At 39.4% G+C, this 20327-nt stretch overlaps 1 protein-coding gene across 1 annotated transcript in view; it reads right to left on the bottom strand.

Moving 5' to 3' along the window:
• The window catches only part of arid3c (AT rich interactive domain 3C (BRIGHT-like)), a 94870-nt gene extending 74786 nt beyond the window's left edge, over window positions 1-20084 (bottom strand). The window contains exons 1-2 of the mRNA XM_036598889.1: window positions 19731-20084; window positions 18417-19118 (exon numbers count right to left, since the gene is read on the bottom strand). Coding sequence (XP_036454782.1) covers window positions 18417-19118; window positions 19731-19769 — 741 coding nt within the window. The 5' untranslated portion in view covers window positions 19770-20084. The remainder of the gene's footprint in view (window positions 1-18416; window positions 19119-19730) is intronic.
• Between the last annotated feature and the right edge of the window lie 243 nt (window positions 20085-20327).

Here is a 20327-nt window from a genome sequence, read left to right as displayed (position 1 = left end):
GAGGGAGGGGCACTGCTAAATGCCATTAAATATTACACACTGCTCCTTTAAATGTGTAGTCTAGTCAGGTTTTGTGTTTTTGCTGGTTCATGTTCCCTGCACTTTTCAAAGTGTTATCCTCATGTCTACAGCTACAAATAAGAAGAATAAAAACTTCAGCCTCCCTTTGAAAAAGTAATGTTGGTTTGTTTATGTGACTGGTGAATACTGATGCTGGGTGATGATTAAAAAGTGTCAGAATTGACTTAACTTTATGTGATCTTACTGATATTTGGTCAACTAAATAGTTCATCCCATTTAATACAATACTAATGAGGGAGTAGGAATCCATTTCAGCCTCAGTGCATAGTTACAAGTAGCTGATGTCTTTTTGTTATTTTATTAATCTATTTTAACAATTGTTTATTTGTCTCTTGTTCTGTCTTCAACAGTTTCTGGACTTCATAGTTTTTCATATTTTTAATTGCAATAGAGCAACTTGTTTGCAAACCCCACCAAAACTAAATATTGTGACATACTGCGTGATGTTTTATTTTTGCTACATCGCCCATCCTCAGTCTGAGCATACATTCAAATGATAGCTGCGTTTCACTCACTTAATTGCCCTCATTTAATCAAATCATTAACGTGACCAGGTCTCACTTCAGGCCACGTAAAAATATATATTCCTGATTATGGCTAAAAGTACCTCAGCTCTTAATTGTTCGGCAGGGTTCCTCTGCAAACGACTTCCTCTCTGCTATCTGTTATAAAGTTTTATTGGTCAGGGATCACCCCCTAAAGAGGGGCTGGCACCAGTGAACTAGCCTCATGGTCCACTCGATTCTACAAAAGAACCCCAGTCTTCTATGTAAGTGCTGACTTGCTCCCAAATTATATAGGCCTCCATTGGATTTTTCTTGTTACTTTTTTTCCCGTCCAACAGGGTCAATATTGATCTTTCATCCCCCTTGTGAGTAACCTTGAGTAATCCTTTTCCTGCTAAGGTCCTTTCTACACAAATACGTTTGTCATGAGCACCGAAGGGAAGAGAATGGAATTGAGGAAGGAAAAACAAATCCATTACCTTGTCAAATTTCTATTTAACGTCATTAGGCCTTATCCTAGGAGATGGGGATAATGTCCTCTGTTGATAGAACTGGCTGCTTTTCAGCAGCGTAGTCCATCATGATCGGACATGTTTGAGTCTTTGTCTGAAATATTTATCTCTGATGGTGGTCAAAAGTTTTGCAAAGATAGGCAGTCTAGGGCTGCATAATAAGGACAAAATAGTAATACTGCAATTACATGGCTGCATTGTGTCATTGTGATTCTCTTTACAATACATTAAAAATGTTAATATTAAATGTTCACAATACACAAAAAAGTTATTTTTGGTTAGAAGGCTTATTTGCATATTTGCATTCTCTTGCTGTATCTGTATTCAAAGGCCAATGTCCCAATAATAATTACTTCATTTATTCATTTTATATGGTCTGACAATTTACCAGCTTACCTTTATACAGCACAGTGGTCAGTTCCAGCACAAAGGTAGACCATCTTGGCTCTGACTTTTATTAATTTACTGTTCTATATGGTTCCGGGCAGACCGAGAGCCAAAAACAAAGTGAGGAAGTACAACTGTCTTGTCTCGATTGGTCAAAGATCTACAACTTTAGGACATGTATCTAGTTTGTATTGATTCTGAGGGGACTTCAATCTAAATTTACTGATTGCTTCCCTGCCCCTATTTGAGGGTGCTGGGTAGCAGAAGTGAGTCGTGTGTATTACCGATAAGATGTCCACGGATATGGCTTTTAACCCAATTAATCAGTGTGTGTCCTCCTATTTTTAAACCACAGACTCTTGCTAACAGCAGCTAGAGACAGTTACCTAGGATGCACTGTAAACCTTGCAAGTCATTCAAAATAAAAGAAATATGCATTGCAAGAAATTGGGGAAAAAGGAAAACAGAGCAGAAAAATATCCCAGCAGAATGTCTCTGACATCTAGATGTATTCTGAAATCTTTCAGAAATCCTAGTGAGCAATTCAAATTTACACCTACAAACAGGGACATAGGAAATGGGGGTTGCTGAGGGGACTGCAGCACACTAAGATTTGAGATTGTTTAACTGAAACATCTAAAATAAACAAACAAATAAAATTAAACTGAACATTAACATAATCTTAATATAGTAAAGACCTATGTGTGTTTGTTTTAGGGTGAGTTTGTATTTTACTTATACTTTTTGAAAATCTGCTGTTGCCCTGTGCTCTTTAAATGAATGCTACATTTTACAGTGAGCTGAATCGTGAGGAATACATTTAAAACATTTTATTATATTATCTATATATTGGAGGGATTTTGGGCCAAATGAGTAAGATAATGGAGGCTGCCTCAGATGAGTTAATGAGCTTAATCTACAGCTAACCAGTACATCCCTGGATGTTGACGGAGACTCTTCAGTGGATGATGTGCTAACTTGTTAGACTGTCAGAGAAACACATTTTAATCGTTTCTGGACTCGTCATCAGCCCAGCCTATTTAGAGACAAAAGCCGCGTTATCTCAGCCTTTTCAGTCCCGTCCTTAAAAACGCAAACACGGCACAACTCTCATATTCTAGAGTAACAAAGTAAAACATACTTGTAAATAGAGGCAAAACCTTCACATTTTACAGCTCTGTTGGAACATAAATTCAACATTTTACAGAGCTGTTGGTCTGTACATTCTCTCCGTCTTCCCAAGATGAAACATAACGAATACCAGAACAGTGATTTCAGTATTTAAATACTCGCATCTCAAAAGATTAACTGAGTACTCCAGTACCTGTGCACTTCCCTACACTCGACATGCGGTCAAGTATTAAATCTCAGCGTATGAATATGGGTGTGACACAATTGGTTACTACACCAAATTTCAATAATCACTGTGTACATCACGTACATGCTTTTCAAAATTTTATCGTTCCCAAATAAAAACACCTTCCTGCGTCCCTGCCTACAAACAATGAGACAAATTGTCCCACTGTATAACATAAGCCTCAAGAGAAAGGTGGCCTGTAAAAGGAGCCTGTGCCGCCAATAACATTCTTCTAATAAAAAACACTCTAATGATGTTGGGATGAAACTTCTCCATATCTTTTTATTTTCTTTCAGATTTGCCCCAGAAATAACAAAAGTACTTGCTATAATTCACTGTGGATTTTCATCAGGGTGTCTGCGATGTGTGTCTTTGCTTTTATAATGTCATAAACCATCATCCAAAAGAATAAATAGACACACTGTCTTTGCTGAGGCACAGACAATAGACTTTTCTGTCTCTGGTAATGACAACATCAAAAATAAATGACCTTGCCCAGCTCTGTTTATTTTTGCAGACAGAATGTGAAACAATGCGTTCAGCGGCGTTCAGGGCAAATCTAACATTCCTGCCTCTCCGGATATGCGCTTGAGGAATTTTCTCCATAGGAAAATCCACAGAGGTGCAGATATGATTTAATTAGATTTTAAGATACACTGTATCACTGCTTTACCATATTTCTGTTTCTGTTTGTGTTCACTGTGTTTCATCGTTCTACCAAGTAAGTAATTTGTCTTCTCATATATGATCACCAACTGAACTAGACGCACGAAACAAAAGAAAGAAAAATAACACAGCGAACTCTGTGTGAAGGGTGACGTGCGCTTGTTTTCATTCTGATGAATGCTTCATCGTTCCCCTCAGACTTGATAAATCATCTTTACAGCTGCTGGAGAGGAATTGGGAGGAGGGTGAAAATCTGTTAAACAAACAGCCTCTGGGATACGGCCGGCCAGACGCTGTTTTCTCTATTAATTGTGGCCCATTTCTCTGCTGCCGTGGTCCTGCCCCCCCTTTTTTCCACCACTTCTTTCACTGACCCTCAAATCTTTTAGCACCTGGGTGTTAGTTTATCTCCATTTTGAGCAAAACAAAAGTCAATTACTTCCGCGGTGAGAGAATGTCAATTGCTGTTGTAGTATTTTCTTTTTTCCTTTTACTTACTTTTTTTTTAAAAGAAGAGGCAAAATGAGGTTTGTTTTTTGCCAAGCAAATTGCTTATGGGAGACAAAAGCTGGAGACTATGATGGAGGATTCTGTTGTGAAATGGGGGGGGTGGGTTATATCACATGGCTGTGGAATCCAGGCTTTAACTGACCCCTGAATTTATTGGAGGCTATTTAAAAACAAAGCAGGCCCTCTCATCTTCACGTATGTTGAAAACCAAGATATGCTTTAACAGGATGAGATTTGATAGAGCCTGGGACTCTGAAGGACAATGCTGTAATGTAATGGGATGTAAATGTGCTTTTGCAACAACGGATCAACAACAGACAACGTTATATTAAGCCTATACACTGCAGGCTTATTAGTTTTCAATCTTAAGACATATTAGTAACTACTATATTTAATGACTACTAAGGCTGCACTATATACTAGTTGTTTGTGGCTTTTGCAATTGTGATATCACAGGTGGCTGCAACACGCACAAGGGCCCTCTAACCAATCACAGTGTTTTTTTTACTGTGTGCTGTGAGCATCTTGACCAATCAAAGTTGTTGATAAGTGTTTTTACTGGTTAAATTAAGGTATTCTTATAATCAAATAGCAAAAAGTAAATTGGTCAAACCATTGCAAGTCAATGCCACGTTATTGATTCACTTCGCATTTTTATTACAGTGTAAGGCATATCATAATCGCAAGATGTTGTAATATAATCTCACAGCTGGCATTTCATACGTGTCAGGCAGCCTTAGTAAGTACCATGAAACTAATATGTCAGTTGTGTGAATGAAGCATTAGATTAATTTAAAGAATTAAAGAGTTCAAAGGGGTGAACATGCTGAACAATAGCATTTTTCACATATTTCATGTTTTTGCATGCAAAGAATAAACACGGCACCCTTTTCTCTGCGCTGCCTGTTTATCCAGTCATACTGGTTGGTAACACAACAAGCTTTACCAGTCAAGATAAGCCAATATAACCAGAGATAAACTACTGTTTTATTTAGATTTTTGCTTAATTATTGGGGAGCACTTTAACTGCAGCAGTAGACATCACAGTGCATCAAAACCGAGTATCGTCTTTCACCATCTCATCAGAAAAAGAGCGCTAAAGGAGAGACACAGGCTATCGGGCTATTGTTAGTTCACTTGACTGTCACCGCACTGGGAGGGGGGGTTACTAGTAAGAGGTTTCTCATTGTAAGGCAGGGGGTGGGGCGGGTGAGGGGTGTTAGTGAGACTTAAGTGACAGAAGGGGAGAGTAAAAGAAACAAAGTGTGTGGGGGGCGTACTACTAACCTTCTGAATCAGAGACGAGGAGCCGCTGCCGTCGCCGAAAGCAAAACTTGAATTTCCCAGCTTCCTCCCTGGCCCGCTGCTTTTTCCTGACTGAACACATGTCAAGGGCACAGTCGAAATCACGGAAAGTGGTGGCAAAATTATCCACAATTTGACGTGCGCCCTGCTAGTATAGACAGGCACTAGGGCTGTAAATCACTGACCTCACAAAAATTCTTTAAGAAAGAAATCAATGCATCATAGGCTTGTACAATAAATTATGATTTGATCATCCCTACACAATCTGACACTGCCGCGACATCCAGTGACACTTACAATATTTCACTAGCTGAGCAAGTCTGCCATTACGTTTTGGAATTCACTCTTTTAAAGTGGCAGAAATGTTTGACATTTTACTTTCAGACTCTACAGAATCATCTAAGGCTGGCTTTATACATTTTAGCTGATTAATGTGGTAAACACGATTCATAACGTCTTTCGATCTTTAAGTATTTATTTACAGCCATGCACGCCTGTTACTGCACACTCCATTAGCAGCGATTGGAAATTAGTGTCAAAATTCCTCAAGATCAGCTTTTTCCCAGAGATGCACATGAGTGACAAAAGCTCCAACACTGTGGCGGCTGTCAAAAAACTCTGCTGGGCCTGGCTGAGTTGTTTCTGACACAATTTAAATCTAGGGGTGACATACTCTATAAAAAACGAGAGCACTAGTCAACGTTTTCTCAGTGCAAAAACCAACTTCAAACGGCCTGAATCGAGCTTGATAATAATGCAGTTATGCTGAAGCTTTCTTACCATTATGAGGGCATGCTGAGGGAGCTTCAGCATAACTGCATTATTATCCTTATTATTATTATCATACTTTATGTATAATTTAATAAAAAAGCTTGTTCAAGACTGCGTTATTCATAACTGCTTGTTCGAAAGAAACGTGCAGTCACAATGTCCCTGTTGTTTAAACCTTAACAGCGCCACTCCATGGTTTTAGTTTTACTTTTTGTGCATCAGTTTTTTTTGTTTTGCTCTGGATGATTACATCGTTCATCAAGTTTCTTAAAAATGGTAAATCACGGGGAGGGAAAAATCAATATCACACATGCCTAATGCATCACTGCAGTCTCTTTCCATTCCCTTAGTTTAGTATGGTTCAGAAGTTTCTTTAAAAACACACTGAAGTACTTTCACTGCCGAAGTGGTTTTGGGTTTCGAAGTTCTAAAATATAGAATTTGGGCTAAAAAAATAAGCATAGAATGTTCCAAAACCAATGCAAATGAATCACCACCATCAGATTAAGCCCTTAACAAGAACTATTTCTACATACAACAGCTGTGCTCAAACACCACATCTAATTAAAATACAGAACAGGTGAGAAACGACGTGATAAAAAGTTGGTGTGACATTTAAGAGCATTTGCACTGATGATTACACATGCCACAAATCGACAGATTAAAAGTGGTTAGCAATGTGAAACCTATGCAAAGATGTCAAGCTCTCATGGACAAAGATAATGACACTTCCTTTCCCTTCGTTCTCTTCCTCTCTGCTCAGTATTTTTTCTATTCTCTCTCTCTCTCTTTTCACAGAGCAAAGGGAGCAGATGCTAAAGTGAATCATCCAGCTGCTCCATCATCAAAACAAACAGACCTGCTCCGCCTGTGGGATTAGCAGAGGTAATTGACTTACGTTACATCTGATCTTTACACCCGACTGTTCCTCTGAAGCACAGTGAATGGGCCGGGCTGAGATTACCCTAAATCTCATGCATTATTTAGTAGTGGAAGAATTGGGGCAAAGGCTACCTTGACGATAGCGTAACACAAAACTACGTACAGTCCACTCAAACCTTACCAATCCTATACTATTTCTCACTTGTAGCTCATTTAGACAAGTGGTGAAATTCTGATGAGAGTGCGATTCTAAACTTTGTACCGCATTTGTGTTTGTAAGCATGAGTCTCATATTTTTTCTTCCCACTCATGACATTTGTGTATTTTTATGTACCAAAAACAGCCGTAATTGATTTCTAAATGACATTTTCCAACCTCTCCTCATCAGAGTCTTTGTTACAGTTCCTTTAAGACTGATATATGTAAATGTTCTCTGTACTGATTGGCTGTCCTGTATTGTACCTTACTCAAAAATGCAGACCCTACACATTGGTGTGAATGGCCGGAGCTAACCTGCTGTATGCTGAACGAGCAGATACATGAAAATGTGTTGGTTTTTGTGACATCACAAAAACAATGTATGTTAAATGAGCTGTTTTGCAGCTTAGTTTCCATGTATGGTTTCCATGTTTTGAAAACCTAACAATGCTCTTATGTACTACAACAAACCCTTTTATTTTAACAAAATAAGGACAATCCAGTTTTTCATGATATAAGCTCTTTAACTTGTTGATACAGAATGTAAATTCTGTATTTATCTGAATAGGACAGCAAAAGTAAGGTTTAAAATAAGCAGGTTAAGGTAAAACTGCACACATTCACATTGGACTTTGCAGGTACAAATACTTGCATACCATCACTGTACAAAAAGAAATAATAATAAAACAATAAAAAATAAGTGTCTCCATTTTTAGCACAGCAGCTACACTTTACACTGTGTAAACATTTCTTGAGAAATGGACCAACAGAAATGCTCTGAAATCGCTAGGAATCTTAACTTATAATAAAAGTAAAGAATGTTTTTGCCTTGTCCTATTAAGTTCCCATTACATTTTTTTCTGAATAGCTGTGATACGTGACTATCAAGCTGAGCTGTATCATTCAGCTGCCTCAAGCAAACCAATCAGACTATAGTATTCCAATGAACTGTGTGTGTGGTGAGTGTGTGTGTGTGTGTGTGTGTGTGGCAGGGCTGTAATGAGGAAGCTAATCCTGGAAACGTGAATATCTGATGCTGACCCTAAGCCTAAGACACTCAATGCTTGATTCCTGTCTATCTTACGTTACCACTCCTGCCCTTAATGAATGCTGACACGCGAGGCCATATGGAGCGAGACCAATGACATGCGGCCTCAGCTGCCTGTTCCTGCTCTACTGTCCTCCTGACCGCAGCACATGCAGCGGCCCTGCAGCAAGGAAATCAATTCAGTTTTACCATGGCAAATTGAGCATTCAATGCTGATACGCTGTGCCAGCTTACTCAATATATTTAAAACAAAAAGAACATATTTAACAATTTGGTATACGTCTATTACTACCTGCTATCTCAGAGCGACAGAAAACACTTTTATAATGTTAAAAAAGGCAGAATTTGGATTCTTCTAAGGAGGAAATGGATGCTTCTAATCATATATTACAACACTGTGCAGAAAACAGATCACTTCATTTATTTCATTTCTAGCCATTAAATATTAAGTTATTCATGTTTGGATATCCCTGCAGATTTCTTTGAAAAACTGAAAGCAGATGCTCAGAAATCAATGAAAGCTGCAATTAAGGTGAAGTATGGACACTTTACATACTGAGATTTTTTATATTATATTTTGTTGTTGAGGACTCTGTGTAATTTTGTGTTAAATATGTTTTCTACCTTCATTCCTGGCACTGAATAATGAATAATTATGCCTACTGGCTTAGATATAATTAAATAAATCGCTCTCACTGTCTGTCTTTTGCACAGTGCTGTACATTAGAGCACCACTGCTGCTAACAGTAAAGCATGGTAGGCTAAAGCAGCTTTGCCGTATAACTGAATCTGCAGAAATGGTGTAAGACAGGCCTACAATACAAACATACACTGTAGCAGGTAACAGAGACAGCTGCGGAATATAAGCCTACCATGCTGCTTGAACACATGCAAGTCTTTTACAAAGCTCACATGTCAAAATGTGCCATTTTAACATGCACTGAAATTTGAGCAATTCACACTGTATGACTGAACTTCAAATAGAAACAGTGTTTTATTGTATGCCTATTCAGAGGCCATATAACTTTCAAAACTCACGTAAGCATACACTACATGCCATTAAGCAGACAGTATGAGTTAGGCTGTAATCACAGATGTCCTACTATGATGGAGTAAAGCCTTGCCTTGGGATGTTACTTCACACTAAAAACCTCTGGGCTAGAATTGTGCTATGTCAATAAAACACCGTCAACAATCTGGGAACTTTTTTCAAGACATGTTTATGCACCTCACTGTCAGCTGTGCATATGGCTTAGCCCCCATGGTATAGTTTGCCATCCAGGCAGCTATGTATGCTAAAGTTTATTATAGACCAGCCAAGGCAGTCTTACCATAATGTATGCAGCTTTTGAAAGAGGTAAATTTATAGATGAGGTCAATGGGATGCACAGATAGGCTGTATAACTCATTACTAATATCCTTAGTACACCCCCACTGTATTTATGTAGTACTTTTACACTATTAAAGCATATACAGACCAAAGATGGGGTGGATTTGCCCAGAAAAAAGGTCACAAATACATGGACCCAAATTAGTTATGAGAAGCTTAATTGCAGTCCTTGAACAAACTTGCTATCGTACTACAGAACCCAAGATTCACAGTAAAAACTTTGTAATTTCTTGACAGCAGGTTAGAGGAAACCATGCAGCTTCTCACTCTGTTAAACTCTAACTAATGATGCCATGTGGCCTATGAGCTGTTCAGAATCACACCTCATTCTTGGTCTAAGGGTAGAGATCTGAAGACGTGTAAAAAAGCATTGGAGACCATTAGCTATACAGAGGAATGACGGAAAGGGTTACAATGTGCAAGACTTCAAATCTCACTGGTGTTCTGAGGGAGTGTGGCTACATGTGTTGGCATTAAAAATGGTCAATGATAACTACTACTCTGTTGTACATGGAGGATTCCTTTGAAGGCTCCCTTTGTAAGAAACAATGGTTTGTAATACACAAAATTAGGAAAAACAAGGCAAACGGAGAATGAGGTAACATAATGCACCACTTCAACTGTTTAAACATTATAGAAACGTTTCAAATCATAGCCTTAAAGATTAATACTTGGAAATTTTGTTACTAGGTAACACTGGTTTGCACTCAGTTAAATTGAGTTCAGCTAACTAGATTTAGTGTGTCGTTAGCAAAACTGACAATATAAGATGTCTAATTAACTACTAATGTAATTAACTACAACCCCAGGTATTACTGAGTATTATTTTGAACTAGTATCACTTTTCACAGGGGGTTGCCTACTCTAGATTCTCTAAAGTGCAGCTACTGATTATCACTGCGGCTTGCGGACACCATCAGCAAAATATTTTATTGCTGAACTTACAGCACCCATATGTAGCTTACGCCTAATCTTTAGTTGATGAATATGTGGATTTCTATCCTATAGACCCCCGAAGGTCAGAAAAGCAAGTCTTCTGTTAGTTTTGGAACCACCAAAGCAGAGACAGGTATACAGTAATCTATAGTGATTAGCTTGTTTGTTTTCAGACTGCAAAAAATGCAGGTCTGAGTTGAATTAAAGGGGTTGTCAACAAAAAAAATCATGCCAATTAAAATGTAATGACAATAAAAATATGAATTAAGCATTATTAAGATACTGACAAAAGTAAATCCTAAACAATAATTCAAAAAGCTAAAAAACTCATCTTCTCTGCCTGATCAGGACATTTCAGACTGCATGGTGGTTGACAGTGGCGTAGCCGTAAACAACACCACGGCAGGAGGCGGTTGACTTTTTTAAGCTTTTGTTTTCTGGCAGTAGTTGACTTTGCATGTCAGTGAGATTACGGAGGTGAAGTTACATTCAATCGGAACAGGGAGTGACTATTGTAACTGTGTTGATTTTAGTGACTAACACAATTAGGAATTTGGCCCACCATACAAACAGCATTGGCTTGTGTTACATGACTATACTGTAGTTAGGTGGCTACAATAAACAACAAAGCATCATTGAAGCATCATCTGCATTTTATAAATTACCGTACTGTGTTTAGGTGGTTAAGATCATTGACATCGTTAGCATTTTCTGAAGTACAGAAATGTGGCTTGGTGGCTATGATAGATGACAAATTATTCAAGCAACGTTTGCATTTGTTGGCTTATTTAATAAATTAATACAATTTAATTACATATTAAGTTATATAATTAATTATATTTACACTAATTTTTCATTCTGTGTCAAGCTGAGTCAAGACAATGGTGTTTCAAACTAAAATCCTAAAAAATCTATACATAAAATATCTTTAAAAAAATCTATTTTCCACAGAATTTCCACTTGTTTCAATGAAGTACGAGTGAGAACTATTTCACTACACCATGCTTTTGCTACCACAGGTTTTCACTGCAACTTCTAAGTGTTAACTGAGTTGTTCAGCCTTCTTCTTCAAGAAGCTGCAGAAATACTAGGCCAGCACAAATAAAATTGAAAACTCAGATGAAGGCTGTTCAAACAAGCCAGCCAGCCCACGTTTAAATGAATAAGGAACCTTTACTGACAAAACACAAGAGCTTCAATGGCACATTGTATCCTTAAAGGCATTTTATTGGCACTCCTTGCTTGAGTTATGGTGAAAAAAGTTCCATGCATACTTTCACTGACAGAGCTTGAGTGAAGAGCGAGGCTTTGACAAACACAGCCTTAAACAGAACACTATGACAAGAGGCCAGTTGCCCAGCTACCCTCTTGGGTGGTGTTTGTAAATGCAGCTCTAGCTGCAGATGTGAGAAAAGTTTTGAAGGTTTTCTCACAAAAGTTAAGGTGAAGATTTGGTCACACACCAGCACTTGGATACGGAATGTTTTTCATTTTTTTTTTTACAACGAGCTTGTGGCCATCTCTGTAGCAACCCCGTATATAAAAAGCCATTTAGAACGGTGAGCACTGCAGGAATGCCATTAAATATTTCCAATGATGGCACAAATTCACAAGCAAGAAGCCGCAGCTGTCGGGCGAGCCTGTGTTGGCTCTCATACCACAGGATGTTTGCACTACCGCTGCTGGGTGAAAAAAATCGCAACCTTCTTGCCATATGGAGGGTTTTGCTCCATGCATGTGTTTCAGCTTGACAGGGGCTGCATGCTGAGTGACTTAATGGATCTCCGGACTCGAAAGGTACGGCCTAAGCTCCACAATCAACCAGAAGGGGCTACCAGAGGGGTGGAGGGGGCGCCATAAAAAGAAAGAATTTCTTGTATTGACACTGAGGGTTTTGTATGCATGTGTCTGCTTGTGTCTACGTCAAAGACATGCAGCAAGTATTTTGTGAAAATATTAATGGGTGTTACTTGAGAGTTGACTTGAATATATAATTTAACCTTTCACTGCCAATCCAATAAAGTGGCCAATGCTGTCTCTTTATCCACTCACCTATATTTATAACATGCTTTGTTGATGCTGTTGACTTGTTCTGACATGTAAAGAACCTATGTAGCAAAATTATGTGGAATACTTAGATTTTTGGAATTTTTATTTGTTTGTGTCATTCTTTTTAAGCAAGCAAACAAATGCATGCTTCATAGTTTTGTTGCACTGATGAAACAAATTGATAACAAGGCCTTAATGATCTAAATTACATTCTCAAATGTAATTTAGATCATTCAAAAACTAATGCAGTGCATCTAACAATAGAGGCAGCACTGTGCTTCATTTGTATAGCGATAGACAACACACCTCCAATTCCCCATGCTTACATATTTTCCTATGCCAAATAGATTTTAATGAGCTGAAAGGACTACGCTCATTTTAACAGTTTAAGGAAACTTTGCTAAAATCCCTGAATGTGCCACCACCGATACATTCGCTGAAATCATGGTTAAAAACATCACATTGCCAAGGATAATAGGTTATGACTAGTCTTGCCTGCAGAGAACTTCTTTCTTCACTTCTTGACCTCTCTGCCACATTCATCAAAGGAACAAATGCAAAGAGATTCTTCAACAAAATAAAGAAGTGGGTATCACAAAGCCTCTGCCCAATAACAATGTTTATTCAATCACAAAGCCTATTTCGTCTTCCTGGCTAAGGAGGAACTCTGTCTTCCTTTCAGTGATTTCACAATTGCCTCATTTCCCTTTTCGTCCAAGAGATGTTTAACTTAACTCCAGTTCCTCACAGTGTGAATGAGATCACCGCCGACTGCTGCTACATTGAGTAATCTGGTGTGTAATCACGTGCTTCATATCTAAGAAAGGTGAGGTGTCTAGATGTTAAAAAACAGCTGCGGTCAAGTTTTTTCTTGGCTGTTCTGATTGCTGGGATATACTAAGGAAAGGCTTTTTAGAAGAATGCTTATACACAGTACTGTGAAAAAAGTCACATACTTTATTTATTTAATTTACCGTCAAAATGGCCATTAAGTACAAGTTACTACTTTTTCAGGAGTTTTGAAGTGATTAGACATAAAGTATTCCACGTGCCTAAAGGAGGGGAACGTCAAAGAAAAATAAGTGGAAAAAACAAGAGTTTCTGAAATTGGAGTTCAAAAAACATATTCAACACAAAGCTGCCTGTGTTCTCCAAACAATGGACTGGCCACCCCAGAGTCCAGACCTTACTATCATTGAATGAGTTTGGATTGTGAGAAGCAAAAACACAACCACCTTCTAACACTGAACTTTGGAGGTGTGAAAAATATCCCTGCAGATTTCTTTGAAAAACTGAAAGCAAGTCTTCTGAAAAGAATAGAAATCGTACTGAACTGAATGGAAAATGAAGGCAAAGGGTTTTATGTTTTGGTTGTCAAGGCTTTTGCGTAATCTTGTGTTAAATATATGTTCTCTGCTTTTTTTTTCTAGCGCTGCAAAAATGAATAATTGAATAGCCATTTTGACTGGAAATTAAACAAATGAAAAGTGGACTCTGGCTTTTGCACAATACTGTATATTGGATGCAATGTGCCCTTGTATTCACTCACACTTGAATATACTTTTAAAACAGCCCTTATAAATCCACAAGCTGAATCTGACATCTTGTTGTTTTCTGTATCAACTGTACATTACATAACTAATTAACTAGTATATAAATATATATGCAGAGACTGAGCAATGCATTGTATGTACTACAGACACTAATCGAACTGATCACAGTTTTTAATTAATGAATTCATTTATTCATCTTAATTCTGGAAAAAACCCAAACACGCCCACATTAATCCTGCCGCAAATACTGCCCCGATTTTAGAGTTAACACATTCAGAGTCGAGAAGCCAACCATTATCCCTGATCTGCCAAAGCAAACAAAAGAAGGAAACACAAACCTCCTCTCTGCAGGCTTCTGTAGTGAAACCATACACCGATGCTGCCTTTCCCTCCGCCCCTTCATCGCCTCCCAGCCCCCCTCTATGGCCTACTGAGAGAGGCTTGTTATGGGGAAAAAACCATTCTGAGAGTTTTTCATGTTTGCAAAACATGGCATTGGGACGACAAGGGCAGCGGAGAGATCAAACACAAGCCCTGAATCCAAAGTTCAAGTTGGACTGAGCAATCAAACGTTTTAGGTTCAAAGAGGCAAAAAAGAAAAAAAAAAAAAAACGCTTGCTGTTTTTTCTGATTTACGCTCTGACAGGATGATTGTAATTGGTTTTAAAGATCTTCAGAAAAACCTTTTCCACTAACTTAAAGGCTGAGACAGACATATGCACTGAGAAAACTGATGCACTGAATTTATTTAATTCAAACGAATCATTTCCACATTAATACAAAGTATCAACACAATTTTGTCTTCAGTTTATTTACATCCGGCAATAACTGTGTTGATGTAATATGTTTTATTCATGTGAAACTAATGTACACATTACAAACAAGCAAATTCAATGCATTGCTTTTTTGAGTTTACATTAACACTGTATTAAAACACATTCATTTTACCACTTTAGTCTTACGCATTTTGCTTTTTGCGCATTAATTTAAAACACAAATCTAAACAAAACAATCTAGCCGTCAGCATCCTCTAAAACTCTACGACTACAGGCGAAAGTGTGTCAGTAAGTGAGGATGTCTACCGTACGCGCTGCTCTTTGTGGACACACACATGCACGTTTGTATGGCTGAATTGTGTTGAAGTATGCAGTTTGCTCTTGTTTCGTAATGGCTTGGCCGCGAGCCGACACACACGCGCGCTGCCAGAGAGGGAGATCCCAGGGTTTTTGGGCGGGAGCCAGACTGGAATGCCACCAGGTCTAGTTTTCTGCACTCCTGCCAAAACTCCACGCAACTTCTCATTTTTTTCCCTCGCCTCGCTCTTTCTTTAACAACAAACGTTCATATGGCAAGTGCTTCCAGTTTTGCCTTTTCGCCTCTTCTGTCTTTTCTTGCTCTTTTGTTCTATCATTCTTGGAGGCATATATGGTTTAAGATGTATTGCAACCCATATGGACTAAAGATGAAAGAAAGACGCAAATTAGAACAAATAATATACAGTGTACGATACAACTCTACAGCAATAACCTGGTCTAAACGGACAGTCCAAAGCAAAAACAAATGTAAAATGTTATAATTTTCACCAATTAGCTTGATTTAGTGAATGAAGAATTTTGTTTTTCTTCTTTTAAAAAATGTTTATATATATATATTGTCAATTGGTAGCTGATCTCTCAAAGATAAACACACATTATTTACTGTCATTAACTCAAAGATGAGGAATTTGGTCACAATGTCCGATGTAGTGCATCCTCCCATCCCCCCAAGCCACATCTTGTTCTTATTTCAGAGAGGCATTTATTGACTTTAAATGTGGTCTTCTTTTGCAATGTCAAAAACAGGCAGTATACTGGCTCCAGCCAGTCTGCCAAATGCCACCGGCATCCTTTCATTGTTCCTGTGTGTGACCTGATTTGTGGAAATATCTTAAGACTGATTATGAAAAGCATGTGATTAGATCAGTAGTTCTATTTTAGTTGTGGTTTTTGCAGTAGCTGACAGTCTTTTACTGACCTGAATAAACCGTAACTGACAATTCTCAACAGCACCATTACGTAATATTCTTTTTTCATAATAATTGGCATCATATGATCAAAATATTGATTACTAATACGAAAAGTCCTACATTTTGACCTCATAGTCAACATTTCGCCTAAACATGTTTTAATGTATTACTCATAAGTCGACAAGGTAAAACTTCAAGATCTAGCCTTCACCATTCATTACCAATGAAAGCTGGTTTCATGTGCGAATAAGAAGAGAAGGCTTCTATATAGTAATGTTCCATTTTATGACCCTCAATTAAGGCTCAAGCCCTTGTTTGAATTGCATTTCCACGCCTTAAATTACACCAGTGCATACACTAATGCAGCCCCCTAATGTACATATCTCATTTAGCCATGGCTCTGAATGATCTATCATAAATAAAGAATGAAAAGTCCATCCAGGCCCACTCTATATAGATTTGTGTTAGCTTAAGAGCTCAGCGCTCATTATATCAATCTAAATTATCCTCAGAGAATACTCTTGAGCTATCTTCTGGGGGAGATTATAGGAGCACTATGCCAACACTATTGAAGTGCATAATTCTGCCATGCCATTACATGCTCGCACTGCATAACAAATACCTTAGTTTTCTCCTATCAGAATTCCCTCCTGCAGAATGTATATGAACAGAAATGGCCTAATCACTGCAGTATCACTGACAGAGACATCAAATTAAATCTTTATTGAATGAATATAATTGCATTCAATTAAATATGACAGAATGTAATGTTAACTGGGGTTTATTTTAAGTGTAGTAAAGTCACAATAAAAGCTGTTAGAAGCAGGTTTCTGGGATATAGTGCTCAAAACAAAGCCTAAAGACATTTTTTCTCTTTAGCTCCTTTACTGAAACGACCCTCTGATCAGTGCAGTTTCATGCCATATGATCTGAATTACCAGAATAGGTGAGAGGCAGAGGAAGATGCTGAGACATTTCTGAGACATGCAGCAAAGAAAAGGTTCATGGCGTGTTGACTTTTGCAAAATCAGTAAGAACAATAAGGTTTACAAGCTGTCATTCTCTGATATTCATGGTTAAGGCAGGGTGGACTGAGGTATAATAGGACATTAGGCAATATGTTAGTAACATGTGACAGTTCATTAGTTAATATGGGATATGTAGGTCATATGCCCTGAATGACAAACCCAGTCTTTTATATAGTTCCCACTAAATTTCCTCTTTCTCACTAAGAAAGAATACACCAGTAAGCATCAGCTGAAAAAGAAATAAACACATGAAGTGTCTTAATGTGCTGCCATAACAGGAAAGACTTGTTTTTAATGTACTTTAATTACTCTGATATTATTTTTCATAGGAGTTCTGCAGCAGACAGAGGGGCTCTCTGAACAGAAAGTGATCAAAAATCAGGGATTAACCAAAAATAACAAAGGATTTGCCCCAGAGCATTAAAGTGTCTCCTGTTACCTGATGATTGATAATATCTGAATCCACCCTGCTTGTGTCTGTGTAGGTGGATGAAGGTATTATTTCTGACTCTTGCATATCAGATGAATGGTTGCTACTGCAAAGCAGAGGGAAGGCAAATTCTTTTTAATATAATTCAGCCTATTATAACTATTCTTGCTCACTAACAAGGAGTACACTAATCGCATCATCTGAAATTGGAATAAAGACGTTTCAGGTGCTCCTTATTACCTGATGTCCCATTATAGATTGATATACCCTGTTTATGACTCAATGTCAATCTCTACAGAAGCAGCATTTATGACTGTCGCCTAGCCAGATTGTCCTTTACTACACTGTGTGCCATAATGCCCTTTTTGTCAAAATAATTCTGGCCTCAATAAGTAGATTAAGGTGGTATTTACAGCATTCTTGCTCTTTTACCAAGAACACAATAATGAGTATAAGCTGAAAATGCAATTAAAACAAGCGTCCCTGCCTTTATGCTCTAAAACGCCTGGATCCATGGACTGTTCTTGTCTCTATGAATGTGGATAAAAGCAGTATTTCTGACTTCCTAGCAGTGCAGCAGAGAGCAAAGTTTCTTTGTTTTCTTCTGAAAACAAATGCTATAGCATGAATAATAAGCTGAAGCTTGTCCCATAAAACCTGAATCCACCTTGTTTATCAGTATTAATATCTCTATGTAAGTAACAGAAACATGAGTTCTGGTCACTGCTCAGCCAGAGTCCCCCTGGTCTACTTTATCTACTTTTGATGGAACAGCTTGGTCTCATGCTGGCTGCGCTCTTACCTGCTTGAACTGCTCCTGGTAAGTCCACTCGTGCTGCTGCGGGTTTGTGTGAGCCGCCAGGCCGCTCGGTGAGCCGGGCTGCCTGGGCGCCGTCAGGTACGGAGGCTGCTGCACTCTGGCCAGCGGGAGAGCACCTTTCGGGGAATGGAGGCTGTGGCGAGGCGGGTAGTGCGCCAGGACGCTTTCGACGCCGTCCATCTCCTCTTCTAAATCGCCCTCGTTAGCGCTGTCACCTTCTCCGAGGTCGTCGTCGTCGTCCTGGCCGCCGTTTTCCTGCTCCTCCAGCTCCTCCGCGTCCTGCTCCTCGTCCGTGTCGGAGCGCTGAGGGGGCCGCCGGAGGTCTATCTGTCCTACGCCGCTGCTTCCTCGGTGCCTCTCTGCGGAGCTGGGCGCCCCTGCACCGGCCAGCGCTCCGCGGACGGACGCGTGATAGCGGCGGAAAGCGAGAGCCTGCTGCTGCATGTGGGTCTCCACAGCCGCCCTGAAGTCGCCGTCTCTCTCGGCCTGCCGGAGCTTCTCCTCCAGGGCTAGACGGGCAGCCTGCTGCCGCTGCAGGTTCTCCATGACCGCCTCCAACTTCATACCGCCGCCGCCGCCGTGGCTCTGCTGCTGCTGAGGCGTAGCGGCGGGGAAGTGGCCGTGCGAGGCGGCCGAGGAGGGGACGAGTAAGGGGAGACTGCTGGCCGACGAAAACGTGGCTTGCTGTGGGTGAAAAAAGAGAAAAGACTTCAGTTTTGGAGTATTACTCTAATGACAACAGTGAACACGGCGTACAGGTAAACAAGATAGTAAACAAGATAAGATAAAATACGTTAACTGACGACGGAGCGTTATCTGCCTCAGAGTCACTCGGCTAACATGTGTCAAAGAAAAACACCGCTAAACTGACCAGACTGTTTGTATTTTCAGTGATAGGTAAACGTATTATTGTACAAAGTTGGAAAACTTACGAATAACTTGGACATTTAGGCAAAAACAGATGGAAAACGAGCTCGAACCGCCTGTTAAAAGTTATCCTTTAAAAGTTCATGTTAGCCGTCAATATCGTCGTGTGTGCTAAAGCTAACTTATACCTGAGCGAAAACAATCTGCTGAAGAAAGATTTAAAAGATAAAAAAGTGATTAAAAGTTTTATTTTCACGGGGGAAAATAATGCAACAGCACATTTCACAGTCACAGTACTGTAGCTGTGCCTGAACACAACACGTGCAGATACCCAGGTGAGCTAAATACCCGACAAACCGGCTATAAAATAAGACTTCGAGTCGATGTTAAATTAGCTGCTGTAAAATAAAAAGCTCAGCGGATGCTCACCAGTGCAGATTTAGTTGCTATGCTCGCGTTGTCCACCATGCTTCTCCCGTCAAAGGCAATTAATCTGTTCAAAAAGTGTCCCTTTTTTAGACAAAGTCAGATGGCGATGTATTCCTGTCTCAACACCGACATGTGACGACCGCGATTAAACTCGGCTTTAGAAAAAAACTATATGAATATAAAGGTTATAGAGGTGTGTTTTCGCGGCGAGTCCACAGGCGCTGAGGGTTTTTTGGCAACAAGTGGCAGCTGTGGGCGGAATGACCTCTGGAGGCGAGAGACAAGCCCTCCTGCTCCCATTCGCTTCCAGCACGTCAATGGGGCGATAAACAGTGAGGGCAGGGTCTCCACTGAGCCCTGAACACCCACCCGGCTGAACAGTCAGCGTCCTCAGACTGTTTAACTGATGCCCTCACACCTGACCACTCATGAAGAAGCGTTTGAGCGCCAAATGTGCACTTCATTTAAGGGAACTCGAGGCTTGTATGGCAAAAATACAGAAACTTTGAAAAAGTAGTGATGGCTGAACACTGAATACGTTATCCTGAATGTATTCAGTAGTGTATTCCGATCCATTCATTAAGGAATAACATTCAG

This window comes from Colossoma macropomum, unplaced genomic scaffold (assembly GCF_904425465.1).
Source record: "Colossoma macropomum unplaced genomic scaffold, Colossoma_macropomum, whole genome shotgun sequence".
NCBI lineage: Eukaryota > Metazoa > Chordata > Actinopteri > Characiformes > Serrasalmidae > Colossoma > Colossoma macropomum.
The sequence above is the reverse complement of the archived record's forward strand: the minus strand, read 5'-3'. Positions and strand labels throughout refer to the sequence as shown.